We start from the raw sequence: 20,158 nt of genomic DNA on the forward strand, positions 1-20,158 counted from the left end.
CGTGTCACCCCCCCGTGTTCTGTCACGTGTCACCCCCCCGTGTTCTGTCACGTGTCACCCCCCCGTGTTCTGTCACGTGTCACCCCCCCGTGTTCTGTCACGTGTCACCCCCCCGTGTTCTGTCACGTGTCACCCCCCCGTGTTCTGTCACGTGTCACCCCCCCGTGTTCTGTCACGTGTCACCCCCCCGTGTTCTGTCACGTGTCACTCCCCCGTGTTCTGTCACGTGTCACTCCCCCGTGTTCTGTCACGTGTCACTCCCCCGTGTTCTGTCACGTGTCACTCCCCCGTGTTCTGTCACGTGTCACTCCCCCGTGTTCTGTCACGTGTCACTCCCCCGTGTTCTGTCACGTGTCACCCCCCCGTGTTCTGTCACGTGTCACCCCCCCGTGTTCTGTCACGTGTCACCCCCCCGTGTTCTGTCACGTGTCACCCCCCCGTGTTCTGTCACGTGTCACCCCCCCGTGTTCTGTCACGTGTCACCCCCCCGTGTTCTGTCACGTGTCACCCCCCCGTGTTCTGTCACGTGTCACCCCCCCGTGTTCTGTCACGTGTCACCCCCCCGTGTTCTGTCACGTGTCACCCCCCCGTGTTCTGTCACGTGTCACCCCCCCGTGTTCTGTCACGTGTCACCCCCCCGTGTTCTGTCACGTGTCACCCCCCCGTGTTCTGTCACGTGTCACCCCCCCGTGTTCTGTCACGTCCCCCCCCCGTGTTCTGTCACGTGTCACCCCCCCCCCCCGTGTTCTGTCACGTGTCACCCCCCCCCCCCGTGTTCTGTCACGTGTCACCCCCCCGTGTCCTGTCACGTGTCACCCCCCCGTGTCCTGTCACGTGTCACCCCCCCCGTGTCCTGTCACGTGTCACCCCCCCCCGTGTCCTGTCACGCGTCACCCCCCCCGTGTCCTGTCACGCGTCACCCCCCCCCCGTGTCCTGTCACGTGTCACCCCCCGTGTCCTGTCACGTGTCACCCCCCCCCCGTGTTCTGTCACGTGTCACCCCCCCCGTGTTCTGTCACGTGTCACCCCCCCCCCGTGTTCTGTCACGTGTCACCCCCCCGTGTTCTGTCACGTGTCACCCCCCCCGTGTTCTGTCACGTGTCACCCCCCCGTGTTCTGTCACGTGTCACCCCCCCCGTGTTCTGTCACGTGTCACCCCCCCCCCGTGTTCTGTCACGTGTCACCCCCCCCGTGTTCTGTCACGTGTCACCCCCCCCCCCCGTGTTCTGTCACGTGTCACCCCCCCCCCCGTGTTCTGTCACGTGTCACCCCCCCCCCCGTGTTCTGTCACGTGTCACCCCCCCCCCCGTGTTCTGTCACGTGTCACCCCCCCCGTGTTCTGTCACGTGTCACCCCCCCGTGTTCTGTCACGTGTCACCCCCCCCGTGTTCTGTCACGTGTCACCCCCCCCGTGTTCTGTCACGTGTCACCCCCCCCGTGTTCTGTCACGTGTCACCCCCCCGTGTTCTGTCACGTGTCACCCCCCCGTGTTCTGTCACGTGTCACCCCCCCGTGTTCTGTCACGTGTCACCCCCCCGTGTTCTGTCACGTGTCACCCCCCCGTGTTCTGTCACGTGTCACCCCCCCCCCGTGTTCTGTCACGTGTCACCCCCCCCCCCGTGTTCTGTCACGTGTCACCCCCCCCCCCGTGTTCTGTCACGTGTCACCCCCCCCCGTGTTCTGTCACGTGTCACCCCCCCCCGTGTTCTGTCACGTGTCACCCCCCCCCGTGTTCTGTCACGTGTCACCCCCCCCCCGTGTTCTGTCACGTGTCACCCCCCCGTGTTCTGTCACGTGTCACCCCCCCCGTGTTCTGTCACGTGTCACCCCCCCCGTGTTCTGTCACGTGTCACCCCCCCGTGTTCTGTCACGTGTCACCCCCCCCGTGTTCTGTCACGTGTCACCCCCCCCGTGTTCTGTCACGTGTCACCCCCCCCGTGTTCTGTCACGTGTCACCCCCCCCGTGTTCTGTCACGTGTCACCCCCCCCGTGTTCTGTCACGTGTCACCCCCCCCGTGTTCTGTCACGTGTCACCCCCCCCGTGTTCTGTCACGTGTCACCCCCCCCGTGTTCTGTCACGTGTCACCCCCCCCGTGTTCTGTCACGTGTCACCCCCCCCGTGTTCTGTCACGTGTCACCCCCCCCCCCCCGTGTTCTGTCACGTGTCACCCCCCCCCCCGTGTTCTGTCACGTGTCCCCCCCCCATCCCCCCCGTGTTCTGTCACGTGTCCCCCCCATCCCCCGTGTTCTGTCACGTGTCACCCCCCCATCCCCCCCGTGTTCTGTCACGTGTCATCCCCCCCGTGTTCTGTCACGTGTCACCCCCCCATCCCCCCCGTGTTCTGTCACGTGTCACCCCCCATCCCCCCCGTGTTCTGTCACGTGTCACCCCCCATCCCCCCCGTGTTCTGTCACGTGTCACCCCCCATCCCCCTCGTGTTCTGTCACGTGTCACCCCCCCATCCCCCCCGTGTTCTGTCACGTGTCACCCCCCATCCCCCCCGTGTTCTGTCACGTGTCACCAAAATAAAATGTTAATGTGTAAAAGCTGCTATTTTCTGTGCGGCCCTCGGATACTGACAGGAAAGTGTCAAGTGGCCCCTCAGCTGAAATAATTGTCCACCCCTGGTCTATAGTGTACAAAAACATCACCAAGATGCTTGAATCCTTGGGCTTCCACAGGACACAGTAGCAAGTCATAAATAAATGAATGGCTTTAAACAAAAATTACACCAATGCTGTAAACAGTCCCCACCCCCTCCTTTTGTTTCCTTTTGATACCTCAGCTTTGTGAGCCAGAAAAAGTCCATTTTATATGACATCCATAGTGTTTACGTGGGTGACCCAGGTTCAGTTCGAAAGTGCAGTTTAAAAGGGTCTGACCCGGGTTCAATATATGGGTCAGACCCGAGTTTGCGACATGAAAGTATTAGTGGCACCTTTGCTTTCTGATGGTTCAGTGTGCACAAACTTCATTTCATGCACAGAATGATTAAACATATTGCGTAAAATTACCTCCAGGTTATGTGTATAAGGTGTTTGAAAAACAAATGCATTCTATGTTTAGACTTGGGCCCATCCCCACGAGATCTCATTATGGTATGCAAATATTCCAAAATACGGAAAAATCTGAATCCAAAATACTTTGGATTTCGAATATGGGTGACTCAACTTGTACTTCTCTGTGCCTGCCAAGTATCTGTGTATTTGTGATACTTACGCTGGCTCCCAGATCTAATGCAGGGGTTTGGTTGTGATACAGACGCTTAGGCTCTATACCTGTTTGAATTAAACATTTTGATACCCTAATGTAGCCGGTTTCATACAGTACAAAATGATCGGTACTCAAACTTTCCTGCTCGGGGAGGGGGGGGGGGTATTCAATTAGTGGCGTTTACCTTTCGCTGTTTTTTTAGGGTGAATGGGGATTCGCCCTATGCAATAGCTGGGCCATTTTTTCACCTAGGTGAAACCTTCAGCAGAAGCGAACAACATGTGGATCGGCGAATCCAAGCAATGAAAAAGCATTGGCGAAAATACCTTAAAAACAGTCAAATACGGCCCGCAATTGAATACGCAATGGTAAATTCGATAGCTTCCGAAATTGCCAGAGCTAATTGAATACCCCCCTTAATCTTTAATTTGTTGCATTTACTAATTGGTTCTGTATTAACTAATTTAATATTAAACCCCCCTTTCTCATTAGGGAAGATGAACCATGCCTTCAATAGAGGAAGTGGAGAAGTAATCAGCTTCTAACTAGCATTTATTTAGCACAGTTTATGACAGGTAGGTAGCGTGTGGTACTCCAGCTGCTGTGGAACTACATAATCAAACATGACCTAACACATGTTAGGGTATTCTAAAACAGTTGCAAAAGTGGTAGTTTGGCTCCAGCGCAAAGTATGTGATATATATGGGTACGGGAGCAACTAAAACACTCTGAGTTGTCCAATCTCCGTTGAAATAGTTCAATAGAAAAGAAAAGGTAGTGTAATTGCTCACCTTACGTATATCAGTGAGGGTGGAAATGGTAAAACACTAAACTAATATGTGATGTTTATGATTGAGAGAGCTGTATTGTATATCAAAGATGATATGACTAATAAATGAAAGTAATGGCTATTTATTCTCTGCTGCAGACATTCTAAAATAGTTGCAAGGAATGCTGGGATGTATAGTTCCACTGTAGTTTTAGCATACCTTAATAGCAAAACTGTGGCAGTGTATGAAGACAGTGTCAGTCTGTTCTCTTGCAGTATTGTAAGAGAAAAAGAGAGATGTTTTATTTCCTGAGTAGTGAGTACTAGGAGGTATAACAATGGAGTGACATTTACTTTTAAAGCCTCCGTGTTTTTTTTTGCATTTCCTCGCACACCCTGGCTCGCTAGTTAGTGGAGGTACTGACAAGTGCCTATACTGTGTGTGCACAGCGAGAATAATCTAAAGGTGCATACACACTATGCGATATTACAAGAGATATCGCTCATTTTCACCCTTTTGAGTGATATTGCTTGTAATAACGGCCAGTGTGAATGCTACAAACAATGCACAATCCAGCGCATGGTTAGCGACCCCCGCTGTCGGCTGTGCATGCAGCTTAATTTGAACGTATCATCCAAAACTGCATGTACCGGCCGGCCGCGGCATGACGTCACTGTATGATATCGCAATGATATCATGCAGTGGCCCTCATTCCGAGTTGATCGCTCGCTGCCGTTTTTTGCATCGCAGCGATCAGGTTACTACTGCACATGCGTATGCACCGCAATGTGCACGCTCGGCGTACGTGTACAAACAGCATCGTTGCTGTGCAATGTTTCTCGCGACAAATCCATTTGCAAAACCGATCGCAAGGAGATTGACTGGAAGAGGACGGTTATGGGTGTCAACTGACCGTTTTCTGGGAGTGGTAGGGAAAACGCAGGCGTTTGCAGGGCGGGTATCTGACGTCAATTCAGGGACCGGACAGGCTGAAGTGATCGCAAGGGCTGAGTAAGTCCAGAGCTACTAAGAGAATGCAAAAAACGTTTTCGTCCCGCTCGGCTGCACATGCGTTCGCACACTTGCAAAGCGAAAATACACTTCCCTAGAGGCGGCAACTATCTGATCACTGCTCTTCAAAAAATACCTAGCGAGCGATCAACTCGGAATGAGGGCCATGGAGCGTATGGCATCGGTGCACCATTACTAAATAAAGGCATATTATGCTGTTAATCCAGTATGTGTCATATGGGAAATAATTTCGTAAAGCGCATCTTTTGCATGTATGTAATGAGCCTTTCTGAGATTGTGCAGTTGTCTTAGTACTTACTAGATGACTACATATATTTAAATATTTCTGCTTTTATATTCAGTTCCTCCTTTTATTTTTTTTCCCCACTTCTCCTCTATTTATATATTTTTTTGTCTGCTGAGATCCCGTTCACTATAAAAATGTACAAAAAGGACAGGAAGCCACCGAGATGTGCAAAGCCATAAATAATTAATTGCATTGATTTGTGTGGAAGTAATCCAGATCTGCAGATTTCTATGAAGTGACAATGACCAGTCATGTGCCTCATGTTTATTTATTGGTTAGTTACACACCAGAGGGCCAATGCAGAGTTCAGCTTACGCCTGTTGGCGCATTGTGTCTTGCATGGTTTCACACGGCCAAGCTCTGGAACTGAACGTAATGCAGTTAAGGGTCAGAGTTATGTGCATTACATTTGCACCTACACTCAGGAGTGAAGAGGCGTAGGGATTTCTCATGTATGGTGTGCAACAGAAGTGCGGGACATGCAGATGTAAGCGTAAATATTCCGGTTTCTAGTCTTATCCTTTATACCTAGGTATATATTTACTAAAGTGCAGGTTTTTAAAAGTTGAGATGTTACTAATAAGAATCTACTTATTTATCTAGCACCTTCCATACTTCCAAAATATGATAGCTAGAATCTGATTGGTTACTATGGGGGACAGCTTCACTTCTAAAACCTGCATTTTAGTAAATATACCCTATTATCCGATAGCTGAGACTGAACCCTGATAAAACAGAAGTCCTGATGATGGGTCACAGGACAAGACTGCAGTATAGTTAACTAACAGGACTTACGCTTTGGGGTTCAGAAATACAAAACACTGAACATGTGCGAAAACTTGGTTTTGTCCTGGATAGTGGCCTGACACTTAAACATCAAGTTTCAGCCACAATCACATCCTCATTCTTTCATTTGAGGAACATAGCCAAAATCACTTAATTCCCTCAGAAGACCTGCCTAAGGCCCTCATTCCGAGTTGTTCCCTCGGTAATTTTCTTCGCATCGCAGCGATTTTCCGCTAATTGCGCATGCGCAATGTTCGCACTGCGACTGCGCCAAGTAAATTTGCTATGCAGTTAGGTATTTTACTCACGCCATTACGAGGTTTTTTCTTCGTTCTGGTGATCGTAATGTGATTGACAGGAAGTGGGTGTTTCTGGGCGGAAACTGGCCGTTTTATGGGTGTGTGTTAAAAAACGCTGCCGTTTCTGGGAAAAACGCGGGAGTGTCTGAAGAAACGGGGGAGTGTCTGGGCGAACGCTGGGTGTGTTTGTGACGTCAAACCAGGAACGAAACTGACTGAACTGATCGCAGTTGCCGAGTAAGTGTGGAGCTACTCAGAAACTGCTAAGAAGTGTCTATTCGCAATTCTGCTAATCTTTCGTTCGCAATTTTACTATGCTAAGATTCACTCCCAGTAGGCGGCGGCTTAGCGTGTGCAAAGCTGCTAAAAGCAGCTTGCGAGCGAACAACTCGGAATGACCACCTAAATTCGTACATGTATTTGTATCATCACGCATAGACTACCGCAATGTCCTCTTGGTCTCCCAGCAATAGAATTACGCCGCTTGCAGATGGTACAAAATGCAGCTGCCATACTATTAACTAAACCAGCCTCGTTCCAGTCACATTACACCCATTCTCTACTCCATTCACTGGCTACCTATAAAATGGCAAATAGTTTTCAATATTAACTTGCTGACTTTCAAAACCTTACATGACCAGTGCCCAAGGTAACTGAAGCAGCTCCTGATTCCTTACTGCCCCACTCAATTACAATGATCTGTAGATGAAGGACTTAGCAGTGTCTAGAATCTCTCCCTGAATTCATCTGGGGGTTGAGCTTTCAACTTTGTGGCTCTGAGTCTATGGAACTCTCTTCCCTGCTCAGTGTGAGAAGCTGCCACTCTAGAATCCTTCGAAAATAGGCTAAAGACTTTCCTATTTACTCAAGCATTTCACTGATATCTACTGTTAAGCTTTGTTTTGTATTTTGAGCTGTAAAGACAATTGTACAGTGTCATGACTGTTAGTTTTGTGAACCCGGCGTATATGTGAAGTCCGTACAGGTAACTGGAGGACTGGCTGATCTGTGGGAATCAGTGAGATGGAGAAATAAGAAACAATCCCTGACCGGGAGTCAAACCCAGGCCTCAGCAGAGGGAACCGTATCCCAACAACTGGAACACCAGGGACTTTGTGTTGATAACAGGATGGTGAATGTATTGGTGAGAACGAACTGATATATTGGTGAGAACGAACTGGATCAATGATGAATGGGATAAGGCTGGTCATATGCTGCTGGACCGGACTGGATACCGGCTGAGAATAAAATGGACCGGACTGGTTACCGAAGCACTATGAACCGGGCTGGTGTGCCTGAACTGGTTACCGGTGAGACTGAGAACAGGGCTGGTTACCGGCGTGCCTGGTTACCGGAGCACTATGGACCGGGCTGGTTAACGGTGAGACTGATAGCGCACTATGAACCGGGCTGGGTGCCGGTATAACTGGTAGCATACTGTGAACCGGGCTGGGTACCGGTATAACTGGTAACACACTGCAAAATGAGCTGGGTACCAGTATAACTGGTAATGCACTGTGAACTGGGCTGGAGAGCAACCAAACTGAATAGCAAAAGAGCAGAGACTTGCAGGTACTAAGGTAATAAACATTACCACTAGGGAGCTCAGCTACTAAGCAGACACTGCGTTGTGTGAAGGAACTGGCAGCTTCTCAAACTCTAGTCTCTGTACTTACACCTCTTGGTGATTGGTGAATAGAGTCAGTACATTCAGGGAGTCTCAGACTGGCACAGGATTGGATAGCTCATGGTCAGGTGATCAGACCCTGTCACATCAGTACTCCAGATTAGGCTCTGATGTGGAGTGAGCCCTAGCAGGCCAGAAAACCACTGAAGCCTAAACTCCTAAAAATTAACAGAGGATGCTGGCTTTTAGGCCCAAACACTAGAAAGCTGAGCACAGTGGAGAATCGAATGCTGCACCCAGGATCCTTGTTATTACTCACAGAGGAATTCCTACTCAGGTGGCTAATCAAGAGTAAAAAACACAGATTACAGTCTACATGCTGAGCTGAAGCAGATGCAGGTTACAGGATATGCTGAGGTAAGCCACAGAACATGAAAAATACAGTCAGATTCATGACAGAAAGCACTTTGAGACCTATTAGGAGAAAAGTGCTATATAAACGTTGTTGCTGTTTATTATTATAGATACACTAGAATTTACATATGTAAATGCTCTTTAGTTGTAAGGACAAAAACAAATCCTATGCACCAGTACAGATACAGCTTAATGTTTTGTGCTTTGCTTTTAGAACCATATTTCTCTTACGTCCTAGAGGATGCTGGGGACTCCGTAAGGACCATGGGGTATAAACGGGCTCCGCAGGAGACATGGGCACTCTAAAGACTTTAGATGGGTGTGCACTGGCTCCTCCCTCTATGCCCCTCCTCCAGACCTCAGTTAGATCCTGTGCCCAGAGGAGACTGGGTGCACTGCAGGGGAGCTCTACTGAGTTTCTCTGTAAAAGACTTTTGTTAGGTTTTTTATTTTCAGGGAGCACTGCTGGCAACAGGCTCCCTGCATCGTGGGACTGAGGGGAGAGAAGCAGACCTACTTAAATGATAGGCTATGCTTCTTAGGCTACTGGACACCATTAGCTCCAGAGGGTCGGAACGCAGGTCTCACCCTCGCCGTTCGTCCCGGAGCCGCGCCGCCGTCCTCCTCATAGAGCCGGAAGACAGAAGCCGGGTGAGTATGAGAAGTTAGAAGACTTCAAAGGTGGCAGAAGACTTTGGATCTTCCATGAGGTACCGCGCAGCACACACACACACACTGGCGGCACTGTATGGGTGCAGGGCGCAGGGGGGGCACCCTGGGCAGCAATTATTAACCTTCTAGGTACACTGGCAGAGATATATACTGCGGAGGCAGTATATGACAAACCCCCCCCCGCCAGTATAAAGATTTGAGTGGGATCAAAGCCCACCGGCGAGGGGGCGGAGCTTGTTCCCTCAGCACTAACCAGCGCTATTTTCTCCACAGCATGCTGCAGAGAAGTTGGCTCTCCGGACTCTCCCCTTCTGAAAACATACAGAGGGCAAAAAAGAGGGGGGGGGGGGGCACATTTATTTGGCGCAGTGAGTATATTTACAAAAGTGCTGTACTGACTGGGATTTTATTCCAGTATCTGGTGGCGCTGGGTGTGTGCTGGCATACTCTCTCTCTGTCTCTCCAAAGGGCCTAATTGACTGTCTCCATATATATTATATATATATCCCTGAGTGTGTGGGGGTGTCGGTACGTGTGTGTCGGCATGTCTGAAGCGGAAGGCTCATCTAAGGAGGAGGTGGAGCAGATGATTGTGGTGTCTCCGTCGGCGACGCCGACACCTGATTGGCTGGATATGTGGAATGTTTTAAATGCAAATGTGTCTTTATTACATAAGAGAATGGACAAAGCACAGTCCAGAGAAGAGACAGGGAGTCAAGCCATGGCTTTGGCTGTATCACAGGGCCCTCCAGGGTCTCAGAAACGTCCCCTGTCCCAAGTAGCAGACACTGATACCGACACGGATTCTGACTCCAGTGTCAACTACGATGATGCGAGGTTGCACCCAAGGGTGGCCAAAAGTATTAATTATATGATTATTGCAATAAAAGATGTTTTACATGTCACAGATGACCCCTCTGTCCCTGACACGAGGGTATGCATGTTTAAGGAAAAGAAACCTGAGGTAACCTTTCCCCCATCTCATGAGCTGAACGCGTTATTTGAAAAGGCTTGGGAAACACCAGACAAGAAACTGCAGATTCCCAAGAGAATTCTTATGGCGTACCCTTTCCCTGCACAGGACAGGTTACGGTGGGAATCCTCGCCCAAGGTGGACAAGGCTTTAACGCGCTTGTCCAAAAAGGTGGCGCTACCGTCTCCAGATACGGCAGCCCTCAAGGATCCTGCTGATCGCAGACAGGAAACTACCCTAAATTCAATTTATGCACATACGGGTGCCTTGCTCAGACCGGCAATAGCGTCGGCTTGGGTTTGCAGCGTCATCTGACATTGATACCCTAGATAGGGATAGCATTTTATTGACCTTAGGTCATATTAAAGACGCAGTCTTATATATGACAGACGCTTCCAGAGACGTTGGGCTGTTAGGTTTAAGTGCCAACACCATGGCAATTTCTGCTAGGCGAGCCCTGTGGACCCGTCAATGGACGGGTGATGCCGACTCAAAGAGACATATGGAAGTTTTGCCTTACAAAGGTGAGGTTTTATTTGGGGAAGGTCTCGCGGACCTGGTTTCCACAGCTACCGCGGGTAAATCTACTTTTTTACCTTATGTTCCCCCACAGCAAAAGAAAACACCGCAATATCAGATGCAGTCCTTTCGGTCGCATAAGTCCAAAAGAGGTCGGGGCTCTTCCTTCCTCGCCAGAGGTAAGGGTAGAGGGAAAAGAATGCCGGCTACGGCAAGTTCCCAGGAGCAGAAGTCCTCCCCGGGTTCTACTAAATCCACCGCATGACGCTGGGGCTCCACTGAGGGAGTCCGCGCCGGTGGGGGCACGTCTTCGACTCTTCAGCCAGGTCTGGGTTCAGTCAGCCGTAGATCCTTGGGCGATGGAAATTGTATCCCAAGGCTACAAGCTGGAATTCGAAGACGTGCCTCCTTGCCGATTTTTCAAATCGGCTTTGCCAGCTTCTCCCCCAGAAAGGGAGATAGTTTTAGCTGCAATTCAAAAACTTTGTCAACAACAAGTGATTGTCAAGGTGTCCCTAGTTCAACAGGGGAAGGGGTACCATTCAACCCTGTTTGTGGTCCCGAAACCGGATGGCTCGGTCAGACCCATTCTGAATCTAAAATCCCTAAACCTGTACTTGAAAAAGTTCAAATTCAAGATGGAATCACTCCGGGCAGTTATCTCCAGCCTGGAGGGGGGGGATTTTATGGTGTCACTAGACATAAAGGATGCATACCTTCATGTCCCCATATATCCCCCTCATCAGGCATACCTGAGATTCGCTGTACAGGACTGTCATTACCAGTTTCAGACGTTGCCGTTTGAGCTTTCCACGGCCCCGAGGATTTTCACCAAGGTAATGGTGGAAATGAATGGTGCTCCTGCGCAGGCAGGGAGTCACAATTATGCCGTACTTGGACGATCTGATAAAAGCGAGATCGAGAGATCAATTGCAGAAAAGCGTGTCACTCTCCCTGAGAGTGCTGCAGCAGCATGGCTGGATTCTAAATCTTCCAAAGTCACAGTTGATTCCAACGACTCGGCTATCTTTCTTGGGCATGATTCTGGATACGGAACAAAAGAGGGTTTTTCTCCCGATGGAAAAGGCCCAGGAACTCCAGAACATGGTCAGAGACTTGTTAAAACCGAAAAAAAGTGTCAGTCCATCAATGCACTCGAGTACTGGGAAAAATGGTGGCGACCTACGAGGCCATCCCCTTCGGCAGGTTTCATGCGAGGACGTTTCAGTGGGACCTTCTGGACAAGTGCTCGGGGTCCCATCTACAGATACATCAGAAAATAAGCCTGTCCCCCAGGGCCAGGGTGTCTCTCCTTTGGTGGCTGCAGAGTGCTCACCTTCTCGAAGGTCGCAGGTTCGGCATTCAAGACTGGGTTCTGGTGACCACGGATGCGAGCCTCCGAGGATGGGGAGCAGTCACACAAGGAAGAAACTTTCAGGGACTGTGGTCAAGCCAGGAGGCTTGTCTACACATCAACGTACTGGAATTGAGGGCCATATACAACGGCCTACGACAAGTGGAGAATCTTCTTCGCGACCTACCGGTTCTGATTCAATCAGACAATGTCACAGCTGTGGCTCATGTAAACCGCCAAGGCGGGACAAGGAGCAGAGTGGCAATTGCGGATGCCACCAGGATTCTTCGCTGGGCAGAAAATCACGCAAGCGCTCTGTCAGCAGTCTTCATTCCGGGAGTGGATAACTGGGAAGCAGACTTCCTCAGCAGACACGATCTCCATCCAGGAGAGTGGGGACTTCATCAAGAAGCATTTGCAGAGATAACAAGTCAGTGGGGACTTCCACAAATAGACATGATGGCGTCACGCCTCAACAAGAAGCTTCCGAGGTATTGTGCCAGGTCAAGGGACCCTCGGGCAGTAGCGGTGGACGCCCTGGTGACACCATGGGTGTTTCAGTCGGTCTATGTGTTCCCTCCTCTTCCGCTCATCTCAAAAATACTAAGAATCATAAGACGAAAAGGAGTGCAGACAATACTCATTGTTCCGGATTGGCCTCGAAGGGCCTGGTATTCAGATCTTCAGGAAATGCTCACAGAAGATCTGTGGCCTCTTCCTCTCAGGGAAGACCTATTGCAGCAGGGGCCCTGCGTGTTCCAAGACTTACCGCGGTTACATTTGACGGCATGGCGGTTGAACACCAAATCCTAGCGGGGAAAGGTATTCCGGAGGAAGTCATCCCTATTCTGATTAAGGCTAGGAAGGAGGTGACGGCGAAACATTATCACTGCATCTGGAGGAAGTATGTATCTTGGTGTGAAGCCAAGAATGCTCCTACTGAAGATTTCCATCTGGGCCGTTTTCTCCACTTTCTACAGACAGGAGTGGATATGGGCCTAAAGTTAGGCTCCAGATTTCGGCCTTATCAATTTTCTTTCAGAAGGAATTGGCTTCTCTCCCAGAAGTCCAGACTTTGTGAAGGGAGTGCTGCACAAAAAGTGCCTCCTTTTGTGCCCCCAGTGGCACCATGGAACCTTAACGTGGTGTTACAGTTCCTAAAATCTCACTGGTTTGAGCCTCTTCAAACGGTGGATTTAAAATTTCTCACTTGGAAGGTGGTCATGTTGTTGGCCTTGGCATCTGCACGGCGGGTGTCCGAATTGGCGGCTTTGTCTCACAAGAGCCCCTATCTGATTTTCTATGTGGATAGAGCAGAATTAAGGACTCGTCTTCAATTTTTGCCGAAGGTTTAATCTTTTCATGTAAACCAACCTATCATCGTGCCTGTGGCTACGGGTGACTTGGAGGATTCCAAGTCCCTTGATGTAGTCAGGGCCTTAAAGATTTATGTAGCCAGGACGGCTCGGGTTAGGAAAACAGAGGCACTGTTTGTCCTGTATGCAGCCAACAAGCTTGGCGCTCCTGCTTCTAAACAGACTATTGCTTGCTGGATCTGTAACACGATTCAGCAGGCTCATCCTACGGCTGGATTGCCGTTACCTAATTCGGTAAAGGCCCATTCCACTAGGAAGGTGGGCTCTTCTTGGGCGGCTGCCCGAGGCGTCTCAGCATTACAGCTTTGCCGAGCGGCGACTTGGTCGGGTTCAAACACTTTTGCTAAATTCTACAAGTTTGATACCTTGGCTGAGGAGGACCTTATGTTTGCTCAATCGGTGCTGCAGAGTCATCCGTACTCACCCGCCCGGTTTGGAGCTTTGGTATAATCCCCATGGTCCTTACGGAGTCCCCAGCATCCTCTAGGACGTAAGAGAAAATAAGATTTTAAACCTACCGGTAAATCTTTTTCTCCTAGTCCGTAGAGGATGCTGGGCACCCGTCCCAGTGCGGACAAAATTCTGCAAGACTTGTATATAGTTATTGCTTAAATAAGGGTTATGTTACAGTTTTGATCAGTCTCGGGCTGATGCTGTTTTGTTTCATACTGTTAACTGGTTCGTATGTTCCGAGTTGTACGGTGTGGATGGTGTGGGCTGGTATGTATCTTGCCCTTAGATTAACAAAAATCCTTTCCTCGTACTGTCAGTCTCCTCTGGGCACAGTTCTCTAACTGAGGTCTGGAGGAGGGGCATAGAGGGAGGAGCCAGTTCACACCCATCTAAAGTCTTTAGAGTGCATATGTCTCCTGCGGAGCCCGTCTATACCCCATGGTCCTTACGGAGTCCCCAGCATCCTCTACGGACTAGGAGAAAAAGATTTACCGGTATGTTTAAAATCTTATTTTTTCAACTTGAATTGGAAGTTGTTTATAAGCTAGATCTGTGTTCCAACAGGATGATATGCTGTTTGTACAAACCTATGTCATGTGGTACAGATTAAATAAAGCAAAGGTCTTACTATTACATAATACACAAGTTTAATTCTTGGGAATAGACAGAGCTTTTGGACTCTATTTAGCGAAAACTGGTAATAGTTTGAAATATGCCATATGTTATTGCAGCATATTCCAAAGCTATTACCATACTATTACCATGCTATTTAAAAAAAACCCGTAATTCTTTAGCGCAAGGTCTGTCCCAGAGAAGTTCTAGGAGATCCGCTTTGCATATTTGTAGTAAGGTTGATTTCAAATAGCATATGCTGGCTACTGCTGCTGCCTCTGTCCTGGTCATCACCCACAGCAGAGAGCGTCACTTCCTACCAGTGTGCAGTCAGACAGGGTGAAGCTTAGTTACTTGTCCCTGATGCCAAACTCGCATACAGGGCTGTCCCATCTCACCTGCTGTCCGCCCAACCCTTCCCAGCCTACTTTCCCTCCCACTCTTGACTCTTCTCCTGTCCCGCTTTGAATATCAACCCTCTTCTGTTCCCCGTCATCTTATTTGTAAATGCTGTGAGCAGTGAAAAAGTTTAGAGAAGAGAGAATTTCTCTTCTCCATCAATAACATTATCACTACCACGTGAAACCTACAGGGGCTGTAGAGAAGCGATAACAAAACTCAGTGAAATCTTTGACTTCATTGCAATTTTCTCTTCTATAAATAAGAAGGGGAAGAGAAAATACTGGAGAAAAATGTATTTATGTTTACTAAATAGAGCCCCTTTTTTCTCCTTATTTTCCTGATCTTAATGAGCAGTTTATTATGTCAGAAATCAGAAAAGTCCAAACCTGGTGGTGTCAGCCACAGATCCTTTCACTGATAGGGGAAATTCAGTTATACTCGATGGCGTACCATTCCTTCTGCAGTGCTCTCGGAAGGCACGTCACAGCCAGTGAAATCACCGATTTCTGTCCCACCCTATAGGAAAATGTAGAAACATTAGCAGATGTGCACACCATAATGTATTACTGTTGTAGACTAGTGGTTGCCAAACTTGTGGACCATAGAGTATCAGCATTTTTTTCACTGCACCCATAGGATACATTTTTTTTTAAATTTAATTCCCCCCCCCCCAAATGTATCAAGTACATTGTGCCTACTTCTCACACTTACAAGTGATAAAGAGGTTGAAAGAGGAATTTAGGAAGGAACACAATGACCCTGAATATGATGTAGATCATTGTTGGTGGTCCAGTACCAAATCAAATTATTTACGGTGGAAGTGATAGGCAAAACCAGTGCTAGTGGCTGCCAATCACAAAACATGTGGGCAATCAGAAGCACAACTGTACACTACCACATAACTGACCCTATGGATCACTGAAATTATCAGCTATGTAACTACAACAAGCTGGACCTACTATTTGACATAGACCACCCTGTGCAGCAGTCAGGTAATCAAGTACCAACTGATGCTGTCTCAATATTTTAACATGGTATTTCAGAGTCTCAGTGGTGATTTCTAACACATCCAAGATCTGATCTGTCACATTATCAAATAGTTTGGCTAAAACCTCAATATTATGGGCATTTTGCACCGAACTGGCAGAATGTAGAAATTTCTTGTACCAGGGCATACGTATATACTAAATCATGTGCATGTTCCTTTTTGACTATTACTGCCCTCTTGGCTCTCATATGAGCTGGGCTTTCTTGTACCATACAAATCCCTGTGCCTCCTATTGGTAGGAATTTATATGCTTGGTGGCCGCATACATAATAAGGTAATTGGTTTTGGCCTCCTTTTACTATGTCATTTGCATACCACAATAAGGCTGAGGTGACCTTCTCCGGACACCAACCTTGCACTGCTACACCTTGGGCTACGGAAACATCCTCACCACACCATGTACCATTGACAGTAATAGACTGGTTAAGTATATTTTCCCATTTTTGGGACAGGGTATGATATTTAAATGTGTTTAAACTAAATGTTACCTTTATAGATTCTAACAATATCCCCAGATTATTAGTGGTAGCATTAACTTGAATACATTTCCCTCCACTGGATGTCTCTGTACATATTTGTATTGGGTACTGGGACTGGGCAGAACTGTTGGCTGCCCACGATGGTGGTTCTACCCATCCCGCCACATGCAAAGCTACTTTGGTGGTATTGAAATGTGAGTTTTCTTTTGAAAATATCAAAGTTACCATATTTTTTCTTTTACAATAACATATTTGGCAATTACTAGACCTAATGCAAGTCTCATTGCATTTTCGATACTGGCTGGTCAGTACCGGGGTCCCCTATAATAAGTAGAGTGCATTAATGCGATATATGTATATATAAATATGTGTGTAATATTATAAACCCCTCTATAACTGTTATTTGAAAGCGTACATTTAATTGGTATATCCCCCCTATACAGGTTGAGTGTCCCTTATCCAAAATGCTTGGGACTGGAGGTATTTTGGATATCGGATTTTTCCGTATTTTGGAATAATTGCATACCATAATGAGATACCATGGTGATTGGACCCAAGTCTAAGCACAGAATGCATTTATGTTTAATATACACCCCATACTAGTGATGTGCACCGGACATTTTTCGGGTTTTGTGTTTTGGATTCGGTTCCGCGGTCGTGTTTTGGATTCGGACGCGTTTTGGCAAAACCTCACCGAAATTTTTTTGTCGGATTCGGGTGTGTTTTGGATTCGGGTGTTTTTCTCAAAAACCCCTAAAAAACAGCTTAAATCATAGAATTCGGGGGTCATTTTGATCCCATGGTATTATTAACCTCAATTACCATAATTTCCACTCATTTCCAGTCTATTCTGAACACCTCACACCTCACAGTATTATTTTTAGTCCTACAATTTGCACCAAGGTCGCTGGATGACTAAGCTAAGCGACCCAAGTGGCCGACACAAACACCTGGCCCATCTAGGAGTGGCGCTGCAGTGTCAGACAGGATGGCCGATTTAAAAAATAGTCCCCAAACAGCACATGATGCAAAGAAAAAAAGAGGCGCACCAAGGTCGCTGTGTGACTAAGCTAAGCGACACAAGTGGCCGACACAAACACCTGGCCCATCTAGGAGTGGCACTGCAGTGTCAGGCAGGATGGCACTTCAAAAAAATTGTCCCCAAACAGCACATGATGCAAAGAAAAAAAGAGGCGCACCAAGGTCGCTGTGTGACTAAGCTAAGCGACACAAGTGGCCGACACAAACACCTGGCCCATCTAGGAGTGGCACTGCAGTGTCAATCAAGACAGGATGGCACTTCCAAAAAATAGTCCCCAAACAGCACATGATGCAAAGAAAAATGAAAGAAAAAAGAGGTGCAAGATGGAATTGTCCTTGGGCCCTCCCACCCACCCTTATGTTGTATAAACAGGACATGCACACTTTAACGAACCCATCATTTCAGCGACAGGGTCTGCCACACGACTGTGACTGAAATGACTGGTTGGTTTGTGCCCCCACCAAAAAAGCAATCAATCTCTCCTTGCACAAACTGGCTCTACAGAGGCAAGATGTCCACCTCATCATCATCCTCCGATTCCTCACCCCTTTCACTGTGTACATCCCCCTCCTCACAGATTATTAATTCGTCCCCACTGGAATCCACCATCTCAGGTCCCCGTGTACTTTCTGGAGGCAATTGCTGCTGGTGAATGTCTCCACGGAGGAATTGATTATAATTCATTTTGATGAACATCATCTTCTCCACATTTTCTGGAAGTAACCTCGTACGCCGATTGCTGACAAGGTGAGCGGCTTCACTAAACACTCTTTCGGAGTACACACTGGATGGAGGGCAACTTAGGTAGAATAAAGCCAGTTTGTGCAAGGGCCTCCAAATTGCCTCTTTTTCCTGCCAGTATACGTACGGACTGTCTGACGTGCCTACTTGGATGCGGTCACTCATATAATCCTCCACCATTCTTTCCATGGTGAGAGAATCATATGCAGTGACAGTAGACGACATGTCAGTAATCATTGGCAGGTCCTTCAGTCCGGACCAAATGTCAGCAGTCGCTCCAGACTGCCCTGCATCACCGCCAGCGGGTGGGCTAGGAATTCTTAGCCTTTTCCTCGCACCCCCAGTTGCGGGAGAATGTGGAGATGTTGACGGGTCACGTTCCGCTTGACTTGACAATTTTCTCACCAGCAGGTCTTTGAACCTCTGCAGACTTGTGTCTGCCGGAAAGAGAGATACAACGTAGGTTTTAAATCTAGGATCGAGCACGGTGGCCAAAATGTAGTGCTCTGATTTCAACAGATTGACCACCCGTGAATCCTGGTTAAGCGAATTAAGGGCTCCATCCACAAGTCCCATATGCCTAGCGGAATCGCTCTGTTTTAGCTCCTCCTTCAATGTCTCCAGCTTCTTCTGCAAAAGCCTGATGAGGGGAATGACCTGACTCAGGCTGGCAGTGTCTGAACTGACTTCACGTGTGGCAAGTTCAAAGGGTTGCAGAACCTTGCACAACGTTGAAATCATTCTCCACTGCGCTTGAGTCAGTTGCATTCCCCCTCCTTTGCCTATATCGTGGGCAGATGTATAGGCTTGAATGGCCTTTTGCTGCTCCTCCATCCTCTGAAGCATATAGAGGGTTGAATTCCACCTCGTTACCACCTCTTGCTTCAGATGATGGCAGGGCAGGTTCAGGAATGTTTGCTGGTGCTCCAGTCTTCTGTACGCGGTGCCTGAATGCCGAAAGTGGCCCGCAATTCTTCGGGCCACCGACAGCATCTCTTGCACGCCCCTGTCGTTTTTTAAATAATTCTGCACCACCAAATTCAATGTATGTGCAAAACATGGGACGTGCTGGAATTTGTCTAGATGTAATGCACGCACAATATTGCTGGCGTTGTCCGATGTCACAAATCCCCAGGAGAGTCCAATTGGGGTAAGCCATTCTGCGATGATCTTCCTCAGTTGCAGTAAGAGGTTGTCAGCTGTGTGCCTATTCTGGAAAGCGGTGATACAAAGCGTAGCCTGCCTAGGAACGAGTTGGCGTTTGCGAGATGCTGCTACAGGTGCCGCAGCTGCTGTTCTTGCTGCGGGAGGCAATACATCTACCCAGTGGGCTGTCACAGTCATATAGTCCTGAGTCTGCCCTGCTCCACTTGTCCACATGTCCGTGGTTAAGTGGACATTGGGTACAACTGCATTTTTTAGGACACTGGTGAGTCTTTTTCTGAGGTCTGTGTACATTTTCGGTATCGCCTGCCTAGAGAAATGGAACCTAGATGGTATTTGGTACCGGGGACACAGTACCTCAATCAAGTCTATAGTTGCCACTGAATTAACGATGGATACCGGAACCCTGTTTCTCACCGCCCAGGCTGCCAAGGCCTGAGTTATCTGCTTTGCAGCAGGATGACTGCTGTGATATTTCATCTTCCTCGCAAAGGACTGTTGGACAGTCAATTGCTTACTGGAAGTAGTACATTCTATACCTGTGGTGCATTTTAGTTTTGCAGTTTGCTGACACAGTGACCACCAGTATACTATATATAGCAGTACGGTAGGCCACTGCTGTACCTACCTCTGTGTCGTCATTCATTAAGTATACTATCCATCTACATTCTATACCTGTGGTGCATTTTAGTTTTGCAGTTTGCTGACACAGTGACCACCAGTATACTATATATAGCAGTACGGTAGGCCACTGCTGTACCTACCTCTGTGTCGTCATTCATTAAGTATACTATCCATCTACATTCTATACCTATGGTGCATTTTAGTTTTGCAGTTTGCTGACACAGTGACCACCAGTATACTATATATAGCAGTACGGTAGGCCACTGCTGTA

General features: G+C 48.2%; 1 protein-coding gene across 2 annotated transcripts in view; it reads left to right on the forward strand.

The window, feature by feature from the left end:
* The window catches only part of CD99L2 (CD99 molecule like 2), a 192,808-nt gene that overhangs the window by 36,201 nt on the left and 136,449 nt on the right, over positions 1 to 20,158 (forward strand). Inside the window, exon 3 of one of the 2 annotated variants that reach the window (XM_063937373.1) lies at positions 3,707 to 3,789. The exons of the other annotated variant lie outside the window; for it this stretch is intronic. Within the exon in view, the coding sequence (XP_063793443.1) occupies positions 3,783 to 3,789 (7 nt within the window). The 5' untranslated portion in view covers positions 3,707 to 3,782. The remainder of the gene's footprint in view (positions 1 to 3,706; positions 3,790 to 20,158) is intronic. 2 annotated transcript variants of the gene reach the window in all.

This window comes from Pseudophryne corroboree, chromosome 8 (assembly GCF_028390025.1).
Source record: "Pseudophryne corroboree isolate aPseCor3 chromosome 8, aPseCor3.hap2, whole genome shotgun sequence".
NCBI classification, from domain to species: domain Eukaryota; kingdom Metazoa; phylum Chordata; class Amphibia; order Anura; family Myobatrachidae; genus Pseudophryne; species Pseudophryne corroboree.